This window comes from Anoplophora glabripennis, unplaced genomic scaffold, assembly GCF_000390285.2.
Source record: "Anoplophora glabripennis isolate ALB-LARVAE unplaced genomic scaffold, Agla_2.0 scaffold40, whole genome shotgun sequence".
NCBI lineage: Eukaryota > Metazoa > Arthropoda > Insecta > Coleoptera > Cerambycidae > Anoplophora > Anoplophora glabripennis.
Window position 1 is genome coordinate 1,887,222 of NW_019416268.1, and position 23,967 is coordinate 1,911,188.

Here is a 23,967-nt window from a genome sequence, read left to right on the forward strand (position 1 = left end):
ACTCATTCAAAAGATATGAATTTTATTCCGTACTTCTGACCATCCCTGTATATATTGTCAATAAAGGTCTATTCTATTCTATAAAACCCAAAACATTAAGCCTGAAGGTGTCATAGATAGATAGATTTATAGCTTTATTTGACCATTTGATATACAATACTAAAAAGACGAAATTCTAATAGGTTTTTTTTTGTTATATTTCCTAATTTAATTCACATAAAAAAAAATCTAAAATGTCTCTGAAGATAAGATCATTTGATAAAAGTTAACCGCCATTCTCACTATTATTAAAAATCTTTAGCCTGGCATGAAAAGTGCGGAATATTTATTTTAAACTAAATTTTTTTCCGACACAGTTGTCACTGGCGCATTCGCCATTTTTTCGAAAACTGCTTTAAAAAGCATCTGGACTTCATTATACGTATCTAGTATAAAGTCGTATAAAATTATAGCCGCGTTACAATAAAATTGCCATAACCTAGTTTACTTTATAAGGCAAGGTAAAGTGAATTGCGAAATATAATTTTGTTGAAAATATTTTTGTAAGCAAAGTATTTTAACCTTTTAATTGCTTTTCTTGGAATAATTAATTTTTTTATAGTCGGTTTGTTTACCACAAGGCAAAGTGCTTTGATCTTGAAATAGCCTCCTTAAAACAGAACTTAGCAGCGGTATTTTTTAAATTAAGAATTCGAAGGCTTATTCTGTTACATTGAAAACATGAGTAGCTGCGGACTTTTAAAAAAAAAAAATATTTAATTCGTTCAGTTCAAAAATATTTAATTTTTTTGTGGCATAAAATTATATCTTTTAGGAAAATTATCGAAATCGAATGGAATGTTCGTCATGATCACATTTTTTCCTATATTATTTTTTAAATTTCAAGTTTATTCATATTTATTTATTTCCGACGTGTGATGAGAATAGATTTATTGCCAGTTGCAGGTGAGAAGCTACAACCTGCCAAAATGTTTACCGCTAATGACACGAAAAAATTTAACACCTGCAAAGCCAAAATATTCTATTTATTTGTAAATGACTATTTAGGTGTACAAAAAAAAAGTCGGCTTAAAAAGTTATCAATAGATTTAATTATAAGTCTGTGGGTCGTTTCGGTAAAACTTTTAAGGTTTTATAGGCAATTTATTGGCAAATAATCAGCTGTAAGTACCACATGATGAATATAAAGTTATAAATAGAGTAAGAACGGTCAAGTTATTGTTGATGGTTGTATTAGCAGTAGGAATATAGTAAAAGTTACTAATTTAGAATAATGTCAAACATCGAATGGTTTAAAAAAAAACACGTCGATTAATGTTATAAGTTGTGCACTTTTTTTATAAAAAAAAAATAGGAAATATGACGTAACTGATGATTTTTTTAAATGGCAGGCCCAGGTTTTTTTTGCTTTTGTAGGGCGTATCTTTATACATACATCACCACCAAGTTTGAAATATTTATTCTTGTGTTTTATAAAAATTTGCGTTATATCTTTAACTCGCTATATCTTGAGAAGGATTAAAAATAAATCATTTCATATTATAGTGATAATAACTTCAAAACTAATTAACAAAATACAGGTAATTTTTGTAAGAAACACAATTTTAAATAGATACAATTTAAACCGTCGGAAATCGTTGGCGAACCTAGCAATTTTAAAATTTTTGGGGGTTACTATTTAGAAAATAATATACAGGGTGTTTTTAAATGAAGTAGCAAAAATGGTACCAGTGAATGTAGAGCCAAAAATAAGAGGATTGAAGTAAAAATACCTTATATGAAAGTTGCACCCCTGAGGCGATATACCCTCTTAAAGGAGGGGATTGAAATTAACATTTTCATTTTTTTCTTTATCATAGGGAATGCTAGAGACATGAAACTTGGTATGAGCATCCTACTAATAAAGAGACAACTTTTCAATATTTTTTTCGATCATTGGCGTATTTTATAAAGGAGTGAAATAGTCAGCCCCATTGCAAGATTTTATTAGAAATTTTTTATATGAAGCAAATTATTTATTTAAAAATATTTATTGGGAAAATAGTTTTCTAGTAAAAAAAAATTACATGCGTCATCGTTCACTAAAGGGGTAATTGCGAAAGTCTGTAAAAATAAAGTAGGCGGATGTCATAACAAATAAATTGTTATTTATCATATTAATAAATTGACACTTTCTGTCGACCAATAATTAGTACCAATTGATTAATTTAATATCAGAATAATTATGGCAAATAATATTTATACAAATGACGAATATGTAGACATGCTCCAAGCGTTTTTCGAATCCAGAAAAAAATAGTAACACTGCAGTAAGCTTATACCACCAAAGAAATCAAAACCGACCGATTCCTCATAGACAAACATTGGCCTCGGTGGAAAGAAGGCTTCGCGAAACTGGTAAAATTCAGCCCAATCGTGAGGGTGCCGGAAGAAGGCGAAATGTCCGAAATGTTGAAACTAGAACAAGACTGTGGTACAAGCACAAAACAGATGTCCAAGCAACTGCAAGTTTCGCACAGACTTGTGTAGAATGTAGCTCATGAAAATCTTTTATACCCTTTTCACCATCAACCCGTGCAAGAATTAAATGACCCTGATTTACCTAACCCCGTGGATTTTTATCAATGGTACATTAATATTTCCAGGCATGACATAAATTTCCTAATGAATATACTTTTCACCGATGAAGTAAATTTTTCTAAGGTGCAGTAAACCTTCATAATGGTCATTCATGGTCGGAAGAAAATACTCATGAAATATTTGTTTCAAGATGTCAACATAATTTCAGTTTAAACGTATGGATGGGAATTTGCCATAATTATTCAGATAATAAATTAATCAATTCGTACTAATTAACAGAAAGTGTCAATTTATTAATATGATAAATAACAATTTATTTGTTATGACATCCGTCTACTTTATTTTTACAAATTTTGGCAATTACCCCTTTAGTGAACGATGACGCATCAAATTTTGTTTACTAGAAAACTATCGGTTTTATCGAAAAATTACAAGAGGTAAAAAAGTTGCGCAATAAATCAGTCTTCCCAATAAATATTTTTGAATGTTTCACTTCTTTATAAAACACCAATGATCGAACAAATATTGAAAAGTTGTCTCTTTATTAGTAGGATGCTCATACCAAGTTTCGTGTCTCTAGCATTCCTTATGTTAAAGAAAAAATTACAATGTGAATTTCAATCCCCTCCTTTAAGAGGGTATATCGCCTCAGGGGTGCAACTTTCATATAAGGTATTTTTACTTCAATCCTCTTATTTTTGGCTCTACACTCACTGGTACCAATTTTAATACTTCATTTAAAAACACCCTGTATTGCTACACCAATGATTTTTTTGGTATTTTTATAATTACATTTTGTATAAAATTGTATATCCAATAAAAATCTTGTTTTTTTCGTGACAAAGACTAATATTTTTTATTTAGTCAAGTATGTCGTAGTCTTATTTAAAAAATAATAACAATAAAAGACAAATGACTGATTTTTTGAATAAAACGACACATACAATATACAAAATATTCAAAGGGTTGAAACTAGGGTTCTTAATGACGATATTTCACATTACCTATGTAGCTGATCGACACATGTTAACACTTTAAATCAATTTAAGGGAAAAGTTCCGATAACTTATTTCTTAATCGTCTTAGTTTTTCGAGATATACAGAATTAAAGTTTGCCCAAAATTTCACATTTGCCCAGGTGAGAAAATATATTATTAAAATTTGGACTGGTGAACTAAATAAATAAATTAATAATTTGTATACAATTGTGACAAATAACGTCAATAAAAACCCCAAAAAATCTACGCCACTGAACATTTCACGAATTCAATCAGTCCAGTCGTTAAAATTTCACGGTATATTATTAACACCCTGTGTGAAATAATATTAACTCGTAGAAATCGTTAACTTTAACCACACCACCATCCGTCTAAATTTACTTCAAAGATATCTTTCCCATTTTCAGTTGACGAAAATAACAAACAATTCCTCGTCCTCGTTTGAACTCCAGACGCTAGAAACTAGGCCTCTTGTACTATTTCCAAAAGACATTAAGAGGATAATAACACACACTAAAACAGAAACGGCGTGGGCGACTTGCAACACTACTATTGCTGTGGGGCTTGCGGCCAAAGTCTAGACGAATTTACAATATTTTTAACGTCGTTTGCCGTAGCTATTATTTTTAACGTTTTGAGAATAAAGTGAATATTAATTGGTTGAGTCATTTATTTGTTTATTTTGGATGGGACGTCGAAGCGAAATAATTTTATCTGTTGCCCGAAGCGTAGTGTCGATATTTGTGTACTACTTATGATTGGTGTATATACAGGGTGTTTTTTCTATATACCACGGGCGTATTATCTTTTGTTTTGAGGATACAATGTATTGCATTGAAATAGGGTACCTAAAAATAAGTTTTTTAAAAAGCTAAATACGTAAATATTGATAGTTTATACGTTTTAATATTAGCTTTAAACCTTTGCTTTTCTTTGAATTATATTAAGCTAATTCGAATCAAGTTTGAAAAACTGGTTTTTAACACCAATATTTTGGTATACAGAAAAGCGACAGAGACTAGCTGTTAACTAATAACTAATGGTATTGTAGAATACTATTACTCTGGGGATTAAAGCCTCATCTGTCATTAAATTATTATTATTATTAAAACTTTTATACTTGGTATATATCCAATGTCTGTCTAACAGTATTTTAATAATTTAACGCAAATTATTCTAAATTATAGTCAGTGAATGTATGTCGCTTTTACACTCTTTGAATCGAATTGAATAATTTTACATGAAAAATCGAGTTTAAGACCGATTTTTCTAGCCTCGTGGTAGTAGCTTTTATGAGAAAAAATACACGACGCGACGTGTGTATATAGATGGAGGGTTCATTTATATCTGTATTTTCCAAGATACCTGTTCAGATTTGTTATTGAACGAGGAAAATCTTAAACGAAAATTTCATATATAATAGTAGGCCTTTTGTAGGGCAAAATAAGTCTTTACCCTCACACAGACATTTGTTGCAGCTGATTGACGTTTCCCTAATATAAAACCTGACCCTTCGAACGTAAAATTGACGTTCTACGTTTCTTTATTACGTTTTGATAAAACCGTTTCAACGTGTATCATTCTTTTTATCCTTGTCGTTGCGTTGTGCTACACGAACTTTGAAAAATAAATAACTCATTTATGTTATACAGGGTGTCCCGTAAGTCCGTGTACAATTAAATACCACAGATTAGTGGACTCAAAATAGGCCGGTTTCTGTAAATTCATCTATATTCAAAATCGTTTTGTTTGGCAGCCAGATAGTTTCAAAGTTTTTTAAGCATTTTTTAATTTTTGGAATAATTCTAATACTCGTTATCGATTTTAATTATTTTTGGAGTAGGGCTTTTGTTTTCAATTGATAATTTTTTGTTTATACAGGGTGTTTCACCTCAGAGAAATTCTTCTGTAACTCTGCAATTGTAGAATTTGTAAAAAATTGCTTCGTACTTAGAAAAAAAACTGATTTTTCTGGAAAACTGTTAAAAGTATGGACAACCTTATACCAGTCGAAAGGGCATTCAATTTTGCATTTACCCATGGCAATTAATATGGGTCATTCCATTTGAAAAAAAAAGTTTTTCAACTCGTAAGATTCTTAAATGTACCTCTCAATATTTCCGAGTCTGAATAAGGAATAAGGTTTTGCTCACAGATTACAAGATAGAGTAATTTATGACAAAACGAACTGTGAAAACTGCAAATTTCTAACTCTTACAGTTTAGACGCTATCTAGCCTCATTTAGAGAGCTGAAATCATAATTTTTTTTCAAAAACAACTGATTAACTCGAAAACGGTAACATTTAAACACCATGTACATTTAATAAACTCTACCTAATATTGACCAAGGAATTCAAAAACGCAATAATATACCGGGTGTCCCATTTAAAATAACAAAGTTATATAGCGCCCACGCGAAATGGAACACCCTGTAAAGCTAAAAATATTTTCTTTACATGGCCCACATGATTCCAGACAACTTTTATTAACACCATTTTTTTATAAATTTTACAGTTACAGAGGTATAGTAGAATTCCTCTTACATGAAACAACCTGTATATAACTTTTTTCCGTTCGTGCAAATTATTGATTGATTGATTGTCATTAGACAAATATTTTTTACATCGTAGCTGATACTATTCCTTTTTTGTCTCTTGTACAATTTCCATTAAATGAGTAGTTTAGGTATAAAAAAAATATTTTTAAATGGCTACATATCTTGCCACGTTTACTACAATCCTTAATAATTTGCTAGTAGGGACAGATTTTGTGTTTGTCTGTGCCCAACCAATAAACCTTTGCAAAATCGAGAAATTGAATCGAACATTCTATTACCTACTCATACAATAAAAGAAGTGCAAAAATTGAACTTGAAAAATTACAAATTTAATGATAAAAATAAATTACAAAAGATGTAGATACGAAATGGCCGCCATTTTTTGTATTGTATACAAAAATTTACTTTTTTTAAAAAGTTAAAGTGGAGTCGTTGCATGATTTTTGCATTTACAAATTCAAAAATTCTTCAGGTACTTTTGTGCCATCTAGTGGCCAAATGAAGCGGCTTATTTTGAGTCTAGGAATCTGTTCTCTTCCATTGTACAAGTATTCATATAACACCCTGTATATTCCTGCGTTTGTAGATGTAAAGTATAACAGAAAAATAAATTTCGTGTTATATTATAAAAATATTCATCTTTTTCCCTACCTATCTAGTAAAAGAAATATTTAATTGTGTGTTAAGTAACAGTGATGGAATTTGTTATAAAAAATTGTCATATGCTAATAGCATCTATAAAGTTATTATATTTACAAACTTTAAATTTTTTATTTTCTACATAAGTAATTATCATTAAACGAGCAATTACATTACTTTCAGAATTAAAATATAAACATTCCAATCTAGGAATGCGATAATTTTATTAGAAAGTAATTTATAATTTAATTGTTATTCTGATAACAAAATAACATTTGAATGAGAACAGAGAATTTGCTAGAAATTCAAGTTTACAACTGTGTAAGTTCCGACTGTATCTGTTCAGGACACGATGACGATTCTAGTCTTGAGGCTGAATCGACTCTAAAGGGTCGAAATCATGCATGGTCGGGCAGTTTATCAAATCAGGGGTCTACATCCGATCTGTCGACAACCTCTTCGGACCAACAACATTTAAAAGGTGAATATTTTAACCTGTCGCCTAATCGAATAATAAGTGCCTCAATAAGTAACTAGTAATTAATATAACTTAGTTTGCTGTACTAATCTACAGGGTGCAGCTATGACGTTTGACTACAACCCTTCAGGATCGATTTTTCTCTAGTCAAAATAAAATATTTTTTCCTAAAACGTTCGACATTGAAGACATAGATTTCAAAATTGGTGGAGTGAAGTTACTGAATAGTAATAACCGACAAGTAATAAAATACTAACTGAACCAGTGAAGAACTTTGCATCGCTGGGAATCTTCTTTTACGAACTTAGCCCATTTCTAATGACAGATTTACAGTACTTTGTTAACAAGTATTTTTCCCATTAAATGAAAAATAAAAAAGTTTTCCGTCTTTTCAACATCACTTTCTTTTTTAATATGATATTTTGAGTCGAAGTCTAATGATCCAAATTTGTAGAAGACGACTCTGCGACGCTAAATGTATTATTACAGTTGGAACCTCAAACCTCTTATAACTCCAACGCCACTCGCCATTTTTTTGTTAAAATTAGATCTAGGTAGCTACGTGCTTCATCAATTTAGTCTATACCTTCGATGGATTGTGAGTAACTTATTGAAAACTACGTTTCGTTGAATAGTTTAGGGGTCGTAGAGCTCTTAGAGATAACCCTTATACTGTTTTTTTTGGATTAATTGATTAATTTTGCGAAAGGAATCAGTTCAGAAAGTTTGTGGCAATGTCACAATCTGTACCCTGTATTCACACATTACGTTTCCAAAAACAAATGTGATCATAATGTGTATCTCCGACTCCCCAACCCAGACAGTTCCACGCGGTGCAACAACGATTTCCAATGGATCCGTAAGGAGTCCCCCAAACCCGCCTCGCCCAAAATGGAGGATCTCGAGCAGATTCCCGTGAGCAAACCTCCCCTTAACCGCCCCTTGCGCGACAAGGCTCCCCGTAGAGAAAAAACCGCCCCCGGAAGCCTAGACCGCCGACGACACCCTTCTAACCGCCAGGAGAGGGATCAGAAGTCCCGATCGACCCATGTACCTAAAAGTCCTCCAAGGATAGAAGATTTCATGCCCTGTCAGAACTGGTGCTGCAATCCCCATGAATTCTGCTTCGAAAACTTTCAAAGAAGACACGAGAGATTGGATCCCCAGAGGTATGGGAGTAACCCCATGCTGGAGCAGCATCAGCATCCGAGGTATATGGACAGGGGTAGTCATCCGGACATCTACGGTGACTGTGGGAGATACAGGCACGAGATGCAGTGTTGTGCGTACCATATGGCTCCTCCACCGTGCTGCTTCTATGGGGATAGGAGTTACCATTGGACGCCGCCTCCATATCCTAAGGTAGACAGTGTTTTGACTGATCTTTTATTAATTTTGACAGATTGTATTTTCTGTTAATGACTATGTTGCAGTAATAATTATTGTTCTATTTTTACGGTGGGTGCACATCATTAGCTACTAAATTGATTGGTGAAGATAATTCTTTTCGGTAACGATATTTCCTAAAGACGAAAATCATTTATTTTTAAATTTATGAGGAAATGTCATTCTTTATAAAAATTGCCGCTTATCATCCAAACTCTTACAAATGTTACGACTTTCTTGATTTTATATACAGGGTGTACCCCAATCTTTTAAATCATCGAAAAGTTTTACTAAGGGATATTGTTTGTAATTCCAAGAAGGTTGTACAGTTACAAGTGATTAAAGAAATAGTTATCTTCTTTCATAACACCTGGCACCTGAGATATACTCATGATTCTCGTAATATCAGAACCTGTTCAGACCTAACAAATGATAATAAATGTCCATTAAATTCAGGTCAGGATTTCTAGGAAATCATTAAATTTAGTTATTTTAAATTATGATATTCTGATGACATTGGAAATTTCTTGATATTTCTCTCATGTAGTTGGAATTTTGGGAAACAACCAAAATTCTAATCTTAGTATATCAGAGAGAATTTCAGAGTTCAGTTCAACTCAACATTACTTCCATAACTCAATAACGGGAATAAAAAATAAAATTTTATGACCTCCCAGAAGTCCCGATCTGTATTCCATGGATTTTAATGAATTATCGTTTCATCAGTTTCTGGCTTAATTACGGGAATCATAGTGTGTTCAAGCCATCTACCTGATATGAAGTGACGTAATTATTTTTTTTTTTTGCAAAACGATTGAAACTTCAAATTTACGATCTTGGATTTCCTAACAGTATCTCTTAATGATACATTTTAAAGTTTCCAAAAAATTTAACATCCTGTATATAAAACGAAGAGTGGTAACATTTTTAAGAGTTTGGGAACCAGCAGGACATTTTCAACAGGAAATAAATTTTTTTCAAAAATTAGAGAACAAAGTTTTTGCTCTTCAGGACACAAACGTGGGAAATACTGTATATGTATTTTAGAGCTGTGGTAATATTGTCAGGTTTTTTAGAAAGCTAAGGTTTTTTTTAAATGACCAAGTTGCAGTAATAATTGTCTTATTTTTTGCTACATTTAAGTGTTAACAATATGATTCTAAGAGAAAGAGTATACTTTTCCATTTGATTATTTTGAGAACATTGTTATTAAAATCCATCTACAATTTTTTTTTTAGAGGAAAGTTACTTACTTTGTGGATTAATTAAAAAAACATGATATTAACCCACATACGTACATCAGTATGTTCTTTAATATGTAGAAAATGACTAAAATATTTGTATAAAATACCCTATAAAATAGTATTACGTTGCATTTTCAAACATATAATTTTTTCTTAAGTGCATCATATCGTATATTCATTCCTTTTAAGTATATTATGTTCCAAATTTCAACAGAAAACGAATTGAACACTGATATTCAAATTGTTTTAAATAAAAAAGTACCATATCAGGCAAAACTATTAAAAATAATTTACTTTTTCGAAAAAAAACTGCACCGGTTAACGTCATATACCCTGTACCATAACTATTTCGAGAGGAACGACAAAGAAAGAACGCCTAATAGCCAATATTCCTCGACATAAAAGTGGTCTCACCAGAACACTTTTACAATTATCGTTGGCTTTCTTTATCCGATTTATGGAATATTTCCGGGCTTATATTAAAAATTTCTCTCCGTAGTTGACAGTGAGCCAGATAGTTAATACGTTTTTATATTCGTGGCCTATTTGAGAGATTTACGATATTCATACGACCGTTTTAGATCTAACAGACATCTCTGTAATGAAATAAGAAATCATTTAGTCATGTTGAACCGGGTGGTCGCTCACGTCAGAAAATCGTTTAAAAAAACAAATTGTAACATAGAAGGTATTGTCTTGTATATGTATTATTTAGTATTTTTTTCGTTAAAATACTGTTTACGGTGTCACTTAACGTTTTACTTTATGGAGTATGCCACCCATACACATTCCAAGCCTCGTGAAAGCCACGCAAAAATCTTCCATATTTAATAAAGGCCTGTGGCAAACTTCTCCGTAATTACTGCTCAGCCATTAGATAAAGAACCTCTAACGAACCCCTTTGTGGCACTTCCTCTTTTGTTTTTAACACCCGACGGAGTAGGATGACTACGCGAAAGGATATTTAATTTCAGTTGATAGTTAAATTATGGAACAGACGAGACGCATTTTTTAAACGATTTTCTACGGGATTAAAGGCAGCTTCTGGGAAAGGACAGCGATTGATAATTAATCGGAAGCTAATACGTATTTTTGAGTAACGATTTATACGTATTTGACTCGCGTAAAACAGATTATCATGTGGATACGAATTAATTCTATAGTGCGCATCACTGCAAATTGCTGGTGGTTTCTGACTGCTGTGCGAACAAACCTATTAGGTACTTCATCTCAACTGTCACAACTGTGTGATAATAAGTTCTGTAAATAATGTATTTTTACCCAAAATAAATAAACACTTTTAAAGAAATTCACCTCTATAAAATATAAGACCCTTTATTAATAATACAGCATACAGCGTTGTTATCGTTACTAAGTTTTTTTTTTTATTTTTTTTTAACAGCCGGGGGAGCAAGATGAGAAGTTCCGCAAGATCCAGTACGAGAGGGACAACCTCCAACTGCAGGTGCAAGTCCTCACCGAGCAGATCGAGGCCCAGTCCGACAAGATCTCCGATTTGGAGAAGCTGCTGCAGGAAAAGAAGCAGCTCCTGTCAGAGACCGAGGAGAAATTACAAAGGGTAAAATTCCGTTATTTATAGTGCACTAAAAAATCTTCGAGAGTTGTATGACCTGCATGTGTGATGGATTCGTCATTAGGCACAATCGTTCCCGTTGTTTCTTTGTTAAGACGAATTTACACGATGCAATTTGGATGTTCATCCAGGATGATTCATCTAAGGTGAAATCGATAGTGAAGAGGCAGCACTGTTTCCTTATCTTGGATGAAATGTTGTTGATGAAACGTGATTTACATGGTATCATCTTTCATGAATCATCCTCGATGTACATCCAAATTGCATCGTGTAAATTCGCCTTAACGGTTACAATAATCAGTAATATTATGGTAAAGATAATATTGCGATTGATATCGCGCATTAAAAGGAGACATATGGCTAAAATTGATGATCGACTATCACGATAGTCACGCAAAAATTAACTGCGTCTATTTCTTTTTATTTGTTCTCAGAATTAGAGATTATTGTTAGAGACATGAAAAATCTAACTAAGATAAAAAGTTTTAGAGATTTTTTTATTATACATATAATAAATGTATCCTTATTTGCTGTCAAAATACGAATGTATTCTTAAAAATATAAACTTTTGTAAATTTCTAGAAATACACTGAATCTTTATTTATCATGGTATATGCGGAAGGTCATTAACTAAAATGACCTTATACAGAAGTCGCCATTGATTGTTCGTGAGTTCGCTATTAATATATTTAATTATTGCTGCATTAGCTGTATTAGTGAAGTCAATTTTATTTGAAACAAGAGAGTAATTATTCCTGTGTGCATCAAAATGTGAAAAGAAACAATTACTCTAAGAAATTTTAAAATCCCACCGCATTCACAAACCCACAGAACAGAAAAGAGTCTACTTCTTTTCCAATATGGTTGAGTTGTTCAAGTTCACAATTCTTTATCTCTGAAAACTCAATTACAGAAAAAATGTATGTCCTTACTGTTTTGTATTGAACAATAAATAAATAATTATAATTTGAATGACCATAGTTTTCCGGGTTGTTAATAACAACACACAACATAACAACTTGTTATGCTGTGTGAACCTTGTCGCCGCCGATTACAGACTTACAATATACTTTCTTGGCCTTAAGGAATCTGAGACCTGCCCTTATTGCTCTCGGGCTAAGCTTTGTGACCCCGCTGTCAAAAATACTAGGACATTGATTTCGGTTCTTATTATTGATTCCAAACATCCAATGTTTACAACATAGCTACCCGAAAAACCGTGGTTCATTAATTACCAGCAATAGCCGTGAAATCTTTAAGACCACTATTAAATATTCGTAATAATAGTTATGTTTATTTTTGCGAAAAAGTTTAATTATTTTTGTAATTTATGGCAGAAATTTAGTTCATAATGAGCCAATATAAACTAATTTAATCATTAATTAAAATATGCGTTTCAAACGGAGCGTACGATTCTCAATTTATTTTTGTTATTTGTAAATTTTACATGTTAATTATGATTTAGGCAGTGGCACAACCATCGTGGAAAATATATTTCCAATTTGATACGAAAAATTAATTTAATTTTATTATTTTCAAACTGGGTGTTTCTTTATTTTTAGATTTTGTATAAAACTATAAATCTGACATCATGAGTGTTTTCAACGAGTTCAAATACTGTTATTGGATGTTTTCGATTCAACGATTCAATAAATTAAATACCTGTGTGTTTATAATGAATTGTTTTGATGTTGTGTGATTCGATACGCCTCCCTCGCACATATTTCATTACTCTTCCATAGTATATGCTTTTACAGAATTTTATGGAATTTGTAGCATCCCTGCGGCTGAAAATTGTGTCAGAAATATTTATATTGTAATTCCAGAACTTTTATAATTACTTTTTCATAATATTAAATATTTAGTAATCAATTTACGACAAAATACGTTCGGAATTCTCTTATACAGAATGTATCGTAAAGTACCTATCTAATTGATAGTTTAAAATAACATTTTTATTTATAAGCGTATGTAAAAAGTATCCAGAAATGTAATATTAAAAAAAAATGCTCGTTGTTAAAAGTTTTACGTTCTTCGTTGCTTATACAATATGGTAAAATTATTAATGTACATCATAAATAGCAGCAGATCGTTCATATTCTACGTTATCGTTGTTTTAAAAAATACATATATCCCTCCATTCTTAATAAATATCTTAGCATTTAACAACACTTTCCAGATACGAAATGAAAACGATTTTAGTGGATCTAATAGATGTTAAATGAGTAAACTGTAGGTTATCCTTGACTAAAAATAACGACAACTTAATGGAATGGTTATGATGAATAAATAAAGATATAAAGTGATTCACATTTTTGAAATGTGTTTCTACAAATAATCTGGATGTACAAACAATTTGAAAATAATTTGTTTACATAGATGTATTTATATAAAAATAAATTATTTAAAATAATTACTTTTTAAAGCAATCTCTAAAATTGTTTGTACTTTTTTATACGCGTGTGCTTATCATTACATTGTTCGATATACAGTGAATCTTAAATGTTTACATACATATATTCTAACTGAGAGTATAATTCGCGGTGTAAATGAGTTCAGTGAGTCATTTTTTTTTAATCAATCCATGTACATTTTGAAAACCCCTGTTTAATTGGAAGAAAATCGTTTATGTATGCGCATTAAAGAATTGCGAGTTTGCCAAGTTATATGTCAAGAAAATTATGTGACAATTCCAGTTTTAAAAAGAGTTGGTTAAAATTAAATTTTGTAGCAAGCTTACACCAATTTCTAGCTTCATAATGAAACTCTAAATAGTTGAAAAAATTTATTTTAGCAAGTTAAATATCATAGGCAAGTTTTAAATTATATTATTTAAAAAGCCAATCTGTTACATGAATCAAAAAATAAATATTACTTAATTATTTAACCATAAGGTTACTTAAACAGTAAAAAGCGATTAGTTACTACAAATTATGTTTTATTTAATAACCTGTCAAGTTGACGTTGTTATAATATTTCCATATACATGTATCTATTTATACAATGCAATTTAGGACAAGAAATTGGTAATTGAAATAGAAAAACAGAAAAAGCCACACTTCACTTATTTCTCATAGTAAAGTCATAACCTCTAACTGTAGCACATTAACAATTAATTAAAAAATATATTGCAATACAATATTAAAAGCTGTAAACCAATGATTTGTTTGAATGAGAAATACGTATTTTGATTTTATATAAATAGGCTTAAATAAAATAAAACACCACACCAGTAATGAATAATTTTCACATTGGACAGAAATTACATTACACATTATCTGTTAAAATCGGGAATATGTGTATTTATTTTAAATTAAACTATTAATTACACCTCTTGCACAGTAAACCATACCCGTCTGTAAAATATATGTGTACATTAAGATTTACCTTGTATTTTATTCCAGGAAGTCTTATCTAGATCATCACTAGAAACACAGAAACTAGAACTAATGTCTATAATGAGTGAATTAAAACTTCAACAAGCAGCTCTGGAAAGGGAAAACCTAGAATTAAGAAACAGTCAGTATAATAACAACTCTGAGGGAAAGAAACCACCCATCATGCCCAGGATGTCGTCGCAACCTCAGCTATCCTCGACGCCTGTGCAACACCCTCCTAATCAGGTGCAATTTGCTATATTTTTGTTTTAAATCATAAAGTCACAAAGTTACTAGTACATTTGAGTGAGAAATATCATATTTCTCACTCAACGGTATATACTTAGTGACTGATGTTTTTATTGACAAATATTTTGAATTCTTTTAGGCTTTGAGCATAAGAATGACTCCGTCTCCAAGCCCATTGGGACCTGCTAGTAACAGTCCAAGGAGAATGGAAACATCAACTCCCATTCAACAAGAGGGTCAACCACCAAAGGTGAATCTAATTGTTTTATTTCCAATTAAAAATATAGTGTACTTTTACCAAATTTGCATTGGGATGTAGCAATAATAAAATGTACTGCTTGTGAAATGATTTTGGTAGCTACAGAATTTTATTTAAGTGTTATAGCTACCATACTGGGTATTTTTACATTACCTGATTGTGTTGTCCAGTGTATATAACACTCCATATATGTGGTCAATAGTGAACAATTTTGATCATTTTGGCAGAAATATGTACCTGAGTCTTATACAATTATTCCAAAGCCATTGATTATAACAAAGGCATGAAATAGAAGAAAAAATATATGGTTAGGCTGTAAGTACACATAAAAAAATAATGAAATAGGGTATCTTTTATTATGCACAACTTATTTTTTAAAAATCCAGTCCCATCATAAATATATAATATTTTTCAGTATTTACTGCAAATTATTATCTTTAGCTATAGAACATTCTTTTTATTTGAATAAGACGGAATTTACTTCCGTATTTGTAACAGAGTTAAATTATTTCCAAATTTCTTAATGACGCACGCTACTGACTTTGCACGCAAATGTCGAGCTCTAATATTAAGTATCTGACAACAGCCGAGGAAACATTATTTGCTACTTATTTGTTACAACTAAAGTATTGTTTTTATTTCCAGACACCCCCATCAACATACAAAAGGCAGATTGACATCCAGTACGGGAGCCTGCCGAGGCAGCAGTTCATAGCGAACGGCAGCAGCGCTGTGGACGGCAACGCCAACCCCGCGAACGGCGCCAAAAAAGGGGTGGCCTTCGGTAGGGGACTTTCCTCTCTGGTGGGGGGCAGACTCAGGGGCTTCTCGGTACCCAACCTAGGTGATAGCTCTGGTCTTTAGGCATGCCATGAGAGAGTACTAACTTCTGTGGTCTGCCAGGCTTTCGCTTCCATTATATGCACCGTATTCGATGTTTAACCCCGCTTTAATATCGCTGAATATTTTTCGTTCTCTACTTGAGCAAAATTTTATTTAACAGACAATTTTTTTTAAGACATTTAGTTCTAAATTGCTCAGTTTGTCGATAATCATCATCTTTGATTTGTTTTCTTTATTGGTTTGCATTGATATTCCTAAATAATCAACAAAAATTAGTTTAATGTACTAATAGAGCGAATTTCTCAACAAAATTGTGATGAGTAGGGTTTAAACTGCATGTTAGAAAAATTAGTAGTTATCGAGGAAATGATTTTCGTCGTAATTAAAGACAAACTCATACTATGAAGCCAGGCATCTCATAACATCACCACACTTTTTTTTTCAAGACAGCGATATTTCATAAATTATAACCTTATTACTTAGAACACAAAGTAACAGGGTTACGTTTCATCATGAACATGACTTGAGCTATCTACTTATGCCCTTTAACCTAGAGCTTAAATAATTTTTAATTTTTACAAAATATTCGTGCACTTATTAATTTTGCTTTTCGTTGTGTAATTGATATTTCATCGATTCTTTCCTTCTGCATCGAGAGATGATACTCAAAATCTATCCATTTCTGCAAAGTTATAAAATTTGTGCAATTTTTAACAAAACTTAAAAAAAAACTAAAATTCAGGGTGTAACTTTAAATCGGGAGCATATTTTCTTTTTAACTTTAAAAACACATCATAAGTTTGTTTTATCATATTTCATCGTGAAAACTGAACTTTTTTAACCTTTTCATAATTTTCGTGTCCCGCTGGACATGCTTGCTTAACCTCAAACAAGCATATGCCCAATTTGGAAGCTGTGACGTGCATTGTTGTCTAATCTCATCGTTCTTGATTGTTTCAAAATGAAACTATATATAATAAAATGAAGCGGTGAAATATTAGGATTCTCGTTCGCTGAATAAAGTTGTGCTCCATTGTCATATCACACCAGGTGGATTGGTATGGAGTTCATCTAAACTAGGTTAATTACACTGAGATTCACAAACTAAACACAGTGCTTTAAAAAATATTGCTACAAAAGCTTTTTATTAAAATCTTGAAATAGTGACAGCTTAAATGCAAAAATTAATTACAATCTCTTCTATTTATTTAAAAAATATATATAGTTAGGGGAGCACTTACTGTTACTACAAAAAAATTGAATCCCGATAAAGTTGCGCCCTGTTTGGTAGGAATTCATCTTAATATTTACATTTGGTCGAATTCTCTCATCTCTCTCTTTATAAGAAAATCTAACTAAAGGACTTGTATTCTCTAGCTGAAACAGAAAAAATAATGATAGACGAGGGCTCGCACGAGTCGCCGAGTTCTCCCACTCTCTCATTTAACAAAACCAAAGGAATCAAGAAGATATTCGGCCGAATGAAACGGTCGGGCTCTGGCAACTTGGAAGACCTGCCTGGGTTAAACGAATTCCAAAGAGGCGGCGTTAGAGCCACGGCGGCCGCCAGGTTAGGATGGAGCGAACCGCATATCACACCAAGGTACATTTTTCTTATTACTTATACACTCCATGTTGTAATCATATCTATTCTAGACCGGACAAACCGTTTGCCGAATGGGACACGGAGAACATCTGCGACTGGTTGCAAGACCTAGGACTAGACAGCTACATAATAGACGCCAAACGGTGGGTGAAGTCGGGCCAGCAGTTTCAAGAAGCCTCCATAAATGAAATAGAGAAGGAATTGAACATAAAAAATCCCCTTCACCGAAAGAAACTACAGCTGGCCCTCATCGATACCCAAGAGAACGGATCCAGCGATCCTTACTTAACCAAAGCGGGTAAATTGGATACTGCGTGGGTCTTGAGGTGGTTAGACGATACGGGATTGCCTCAGCACAAAGAAAACTTCCTGATAAACAGGGTGGACGGGCGGCTACTGCACAGATTGACGATGGACGATCTGGCGTTGTTGCATGTTACCTCTATGCTGCACGTTGCCAGCGTAAAAAGGGGTATTCAGGTGCTCAGGGAGAATAATTACGAGCCAGGGTGCTTGCAGAGGAGATCGTTACCGGACGACCAGCCACAGCCCATACCAAAGCAAATATCACTATGGACGACTCACAGGTAAGTACAGTAAAACCTGTTTTTACGAACATCTCTGAGTAGAAGGTAACCTTGAAATAACAGAAAAATTTTCCTTTCACGGGATTTTACAATGGGTTTCTTTATATTATTTCTTAAAACCGTATACTCTGTAAAACAGAAACGAATACTCTGTTTTTCACCAAGACATTAAAATACACGAAAAATTAACTGTTAATACGAGAGTCATTCGAATATGAACCGGATTTTTGTTTTACTTCTTTATTGGTAACAGATACAATTAAGACAATAATGTATTATTTTTCTACATAGTTTCCTTCTGCATGCATTGGCAGTTTCTTAATGCCTTCAGCATAAAAAGAATTAGGGCGTTCCCGAAGCCAATTGCGCACAAACTGCTTGACCTGGGCATAATGGGGGTGTTTCTGGCGATAAGCGGCTTTCACCTCATCCAGTAGGTGACAGTAGTACGCCGCATTCACGGTCCTTCGATCGTACAGAAAATTGATCAGCAACACACCCTTGGCATTCCAAAACACTGTCGCCAGAACTTTCCCTGCTGACAAATGAGATTTGGCTTTGATCGGAGGTCTCTCTCCACTTTTCCTCCATTCCTTGCTCACCGTTTTGCTTTCTGGGGTGTAGTAATACACCCATGTTTCATCGACGGTCACAATGCGGATTAAAAATGGCTCCCCTTCTTCATATCGAGTCAGAAGCCTTTGACAGATCTCTTTCCGGGCATTTCTGTGTTGCTCCGTAAGGAGACGTGGGACCCACCTCATGGACAATCTACGCAACCCAAGCTGTTCTGCAAGAATTGTGTGGACGCTCCCAACACTTATGCCTATCTTTGCTGCAATGTCGTCCACAGTTAGGCGTCGGTTAGCTTCCATGAGGTTGGTAACAGCCTGACTATTGGTGTCATTGACACTCGATCGAGGTCGACGGCTGTGGCTGTCATTCTCTACTCTTTCTCGGCCACTTCGAAATTTTGTGGCCCAGTCAAATACCTGGGTTCATGATAGGGTGTCATCCCCAAACTGTTTTTTAAGTCTCGTCAAAATCGCAGTCGATTTGACGCCCTCAATCGCGAGAAATCGAATAATAATTCGTTGCGCAACAGACGTAGGAACCTCTTGCTCGCTTATGGTGCTACTGACAATTGATCGGCGAGGGACGTTTTCTACGCGTGTTGACCCCTTTCATATAACAACTACCTAACCATTCCTGGAACCGCAGCCTGCTCGCTGCTCGAACAGGGTGGATAAACAAAAAAATCCGGTTCATATTTGAATGACCCTCGTACTAGATAGTCTAGGTGGCACTGAGTTAGTGTAATGGAGGTACCCAAAAAAAAAGAATTATTTTCTGTAGGTAAGTGAGTTGGCAGTGCTGCCTTCTCATGTTAGGTACGTTAAGCGACACTCACCCTAATCAGTAGGCCAAGTGACATTCATACATGCTTGGCAATTTTTTGATGAAGAACTTCAGCATTGTACCAACAACAAATTCTATCTCCTGTTAAAGAAAACAGAGGCGGAAATGCTTACATTGCCTTTTTACGAGTGATTTCTGAGGTTTAAAAGTGGCCGATGTCACTTGAAGATGAACTCTGGGTCGCTTCTCATTGGCCAAAACGGACGAAAATGTTTAAAAAGTGTCACAATTTTTGACCATCGTGATCAATCGACGAATTGGAGGAAATAACTGGAATTTTCCAGTGTTCACTCCAAAGAGTCCTAACTGATGTTTTGAACTTTAAAAGTATCTCAGAAGTGTTTGTTCCACAATTGCTTTTGGATGACCGTAGGGAGGAAGAAGCGTCTGTGAGTCCGTCAGGATTTGAAAGAACAGTCACAAACTGACCTGGATTTTTTATCAAAAGTCATAACAGGGGATGAATATTGACAGCAGTCAAGCCAGTGGACAGCAGCCTGATTGGCCAGATCAAAAAAGGCTCGGCAAGTGACATCAAATGTGCTGGTTTGTTTTTTGAATATCAGAGGGGTTGTTGATGTTGAATTTGTAACCAAACCTATACACTTTTTTGTAGAATAAGGGTTCAACCCAATTCAATTTGTAACCAAACCTATACACTTTTTTGTAAAATAAGGGTTCAAGTAAACCAAGATAAAGTCCTTTTATATAAAATGTTTGTGCAGAAAAAAAATTATAAAGCTGTACTTATAAGTATCTAAAATATATTTCCTACATGATTTCAGCTAAAGAGATAGAAGTTAATCTACATATACCTCTATATACCGGACATTTTAGGATTCAGTACTAGCAAATGTTAAGTTAATCTTCGTTTTCTAATGGTTTCCGTAATTCTAGGGTAATGGAATGGCTGAGAGCCGTAGACCTGGCAGAATACGCCCCCAATCTAAGAGGAGCAGGTGTGCATGGAGGTCTAATGGTTTTGGAACCAAAGTTTAACGCAGAATTGCTCGCAACTTTATTGTCGATACCTCCAGGAAAGACATTATTGCGACGGCATCTCAACACGCATTTTAAAGAACTGCTGGGAAAGGATATCATTCAGGAAAAGAGGGAACTCGAGGCAACGATGGGATATATTCCGCTTACACCATCTTCCAAGTTAAAGGTAACGGAAAATAGTATTTTAATATTAATCGCTTAAAAACTTAGTTTATTACATATTTTATTAAAAATTCAATCATGTTTAGATTGCAAAGAAGTCTCAGTTTTCCTTGAAAAGAAAGAAATCAAAAGGAGAAGCGGACTATGGAGACCTAGTTTGTCCGTTGAATCCGGAAAAGACAGGTGAACTGACAGGTTCTGCTCTTAACAGCTCGATGGGTGTAAGTTACTAACTCTCTAACACTCCCAGTTTTTGCTTCTACCAAAATTGAAAATATATACACATTCGTCAGTGTCCACTTAAAAAAAAAAAAAAAATTTAGTAAATTAGTAAGTAAATTAAACAAATTGGATTCTGTTTTGTGTTTATGCTAAAATGATTAACGACTAAGTAGAAGCAAATTCTTATTCTTTTATTCATTTTCCTAAAAAAACTTAATATTAGGTGTTACATGTAGTAAATCTTGGTGTTGGTTTTTAAAACTTACCTTACTAATTCTCTTTCATGCCTCCGTGGACTTTAAGATTCCAGAGATTTTAATAATACACTGTTGATTCTTATTAAAGTAAAATAAAGGCCTATTTAGGTGTGTTTTTCGGTAAATAGTTTCTGGAATGGTAGTTTGTGAAGGAAATTGCATATAATAAGCGCAAATAAAAGTCGAAATTTCGGTAAGTCGTAATAGTTCATATGTACTAACCTTTTTCTTCTGCATCTAAAAATCAATTCTGAATTTTTTAGAAAAAAATATCTTAAGAGAAATGAATATTATTCAGTATGGTGTCTTGAAACATCAACGTGCAATTTCCACCATAAGTACCACACAGTACATCTACACTGTAGAATAGTGTTATTTTTTTTTGTAGAAAATGCATTTGTCTAGAACTAGTTTTTCGCTTGAGAGTTAATCGATTATTTTTCTCATGACTCGTACACAATATAGCATTGGTTACACATAATATACAGATTTTTGGCTGCTGCTAAAATAATTCTAGAAACGTATGGCTTTCTAAAAATAATCCTTAAATATTAGAAGAGACGGCTGATTTGAATGTCGTACATATTCGCAGTACTTAGAAGAGAATTAATAATTGCTTAAAAATGAAATCGAGTTTATACTAAAAAATTTCTTCTTTCATTTCTTTTTATTATAATTTTTAATTATTGTTATTATTTTTAATCATTTTATTATAATATTTTTATTATTCATTTATAATTTGTTAACCTTGAGGCAAATACAGCTACGAAGTTGCAGAAAAAACTCAGTAATTTCATTTCTAAGCATTTTGTTGCTTACGATCTTGAACATTTCACTGACATTGCCTTCTCTTGACCAGATGATGAGGATGGAAAGCCTAGAGGGAGAGGGTGCCTCTCGTCACGTTGAATACAAGCCGGTGAGATCTCTACCAGCCTCCATAACCAACTCTCCGGTTCCGCAAAGACACGTCTGATAATAATTAACTATTAAGTAAAAAAAGTAACCGGAACATATACATTAGTATTATATCTAGTATTTATGACATGTCTTCCCCAGATTTGCCTTAGAGAATTGCGTAGGAGTCCTTGGATTTGTCAGGTTTCTGCGGCTTCAGTATTAAAACAAACATCAAATCAGAAGTGGGATTGATTTGAACTTCGCATAAAAAGCTAATTCTTATATACATAAATCACAAATCAATTTCAGTACTAAGAAAATAGCAGCAGAATCCTGAGAATTTATTTTACCTTTGTGACAAATTTTGACTTTATAATTTTATCTTTTAGTAGTAGTAGATAATTCTTCACAAAAACGGGCAGATCCTATTTTTCAGGTTTTTTTTGTAAAAAACCATATGAATAAATATGGGCGGTATACGAAGCGAGTGCAATTTTTGTTTCCCACCTCTAAAGTGACGTGGTTAAAAACTATATACAAATGGGAATTGTATTAAGGAGGAAACGACTAAAAAAAAAACTAATTTTGGCAGCAACAATTCATATAAATCTAGTATAACAACAAAATAAATCATGTTTTAAATTTTTCTACCTGCACATAAATGTTTTTTGTCTCATTTTGTCATTTTTAAAAATTAACAGTTTTGGTTTATTTACGAGGATATACCAATTTGATTCATGATTGTATTATATCAGCATATTTTTTACTCTATAAACTTTCTATGAAAAAAGTAAATAATTTATATAAAACATAAAACCAAACCCTAATGACTGTAAATTGTGCCAAATAATTATCCTATACATAGTTTTGTCATAAAAGAATGACAAAAGTTAACAAGTGTAAATAAAAATAATTTTGCTCAAAAAAATAATTGTCATATACTGGCGTAAATGGATAACCTATGACTCAGAAAATAATTAAGTACTACTTTAGTCGTTTATTTAGGGAATCCAAATTACATTAGGATCATATATCGAAGTTATTTCATGTTTTCTATTTATAAACAATACATTTTTTAATTTTTTTTCTTTTTGTATTGATGAATGATAATGCATATATTTTATAAATTTTACCAAATTTTTACGATACATGTTAATACTAAATATCGAGACTAACTATGTGAATGTAGCATATTCTTTGAGATATACATAATAGTGTCATTTTTTTATGGCATGAATTGATGTAGGGCAAATTGGCGAGTTTGACTTTTTGTGAATTGTAGTTTTTCTATGCTAAATATTTATCTATACAGTATTTGTACTAATCATAATCGTTACCACCGATGTAGATAGATTTTAGAGAAATTTACAAATTTGACCAAAAAACAAAAAATATTTATTCGTATTAAGTAAGTAACTAATAAGCTGAATGCTAAATGTAAAATAATTGTTATTGACAAATTATTTGTTTATGATGTGGGATACTTCTGTTCCGGGATACAGTGCACATCACATTGTATAATTTGTACTGTAATTTTATCATATTCTAAACTAAATTTTAAGTATTTTAAGGTGTTGTTGGTTATGTGTAAAGTTGCAGATTTTTTT

General features: G+C 32.8%; 1 protein-coding gene across 4 annotated transcripts in view; it reads left to right on the forward strand.

The window, feature by feature from the left end:
• LOC108903263 (liprin-beta-1) overlaps positions 1–22,962 on the forward strand; it is a 60,697-nt gene extending 37,735 nt beyond the window's left edge. For 2 of the 4 annotated variants that reach the window (XM_018705371.2, XM_018705374.2), the window contains 11 exons: positions 7,122–7,256; positions 8,074–8,615; positions 11,286–11,462; positions 14,882–15,100; positions 15,243–15,353; positions 16,008–16,206; positions 17,583–17,808; positions 17,862–18,398; positions 20,715–20,985; positions 21,068–21,202; positions 22,320–22,962. In XM_018705371.2, coding sequence (XP_018560887.1) covers positions 7,122–7,256; positions 8,074–8,615; positions 11,286–11,462; positions 14,882–15,100; positions 15,243–15,353; positions 16,008–16,206; positions 17,583–17,808; positions 17,862–18,398; positions 20,715–20,985; positions 21,068–21,202; positions 22,320–22,436 — 2,669 coding nt within the window. In that variant the 3' untranslated portion in view covers positions 22,437–22,962. The remainder of the gene's footprint in view (positions 1–7,121; positions 7,257–8,073; positions 8,616–11,285; positions 11,463–14,881; positions 15,101–15,242; positions 15,354–16,007; positions 16,207–17,582; positions 17,809–17,861; positions 18,399–20,714; positions 20,986–21,067; positions 21,203–22,319) is intronic. The other 2 variants (XM_023457326.1, XM_018705372.2) reach the window with 2 other exon arrangements.
• Positions 22,963–23,967: the final 1,005 nt, after the last annotated feature.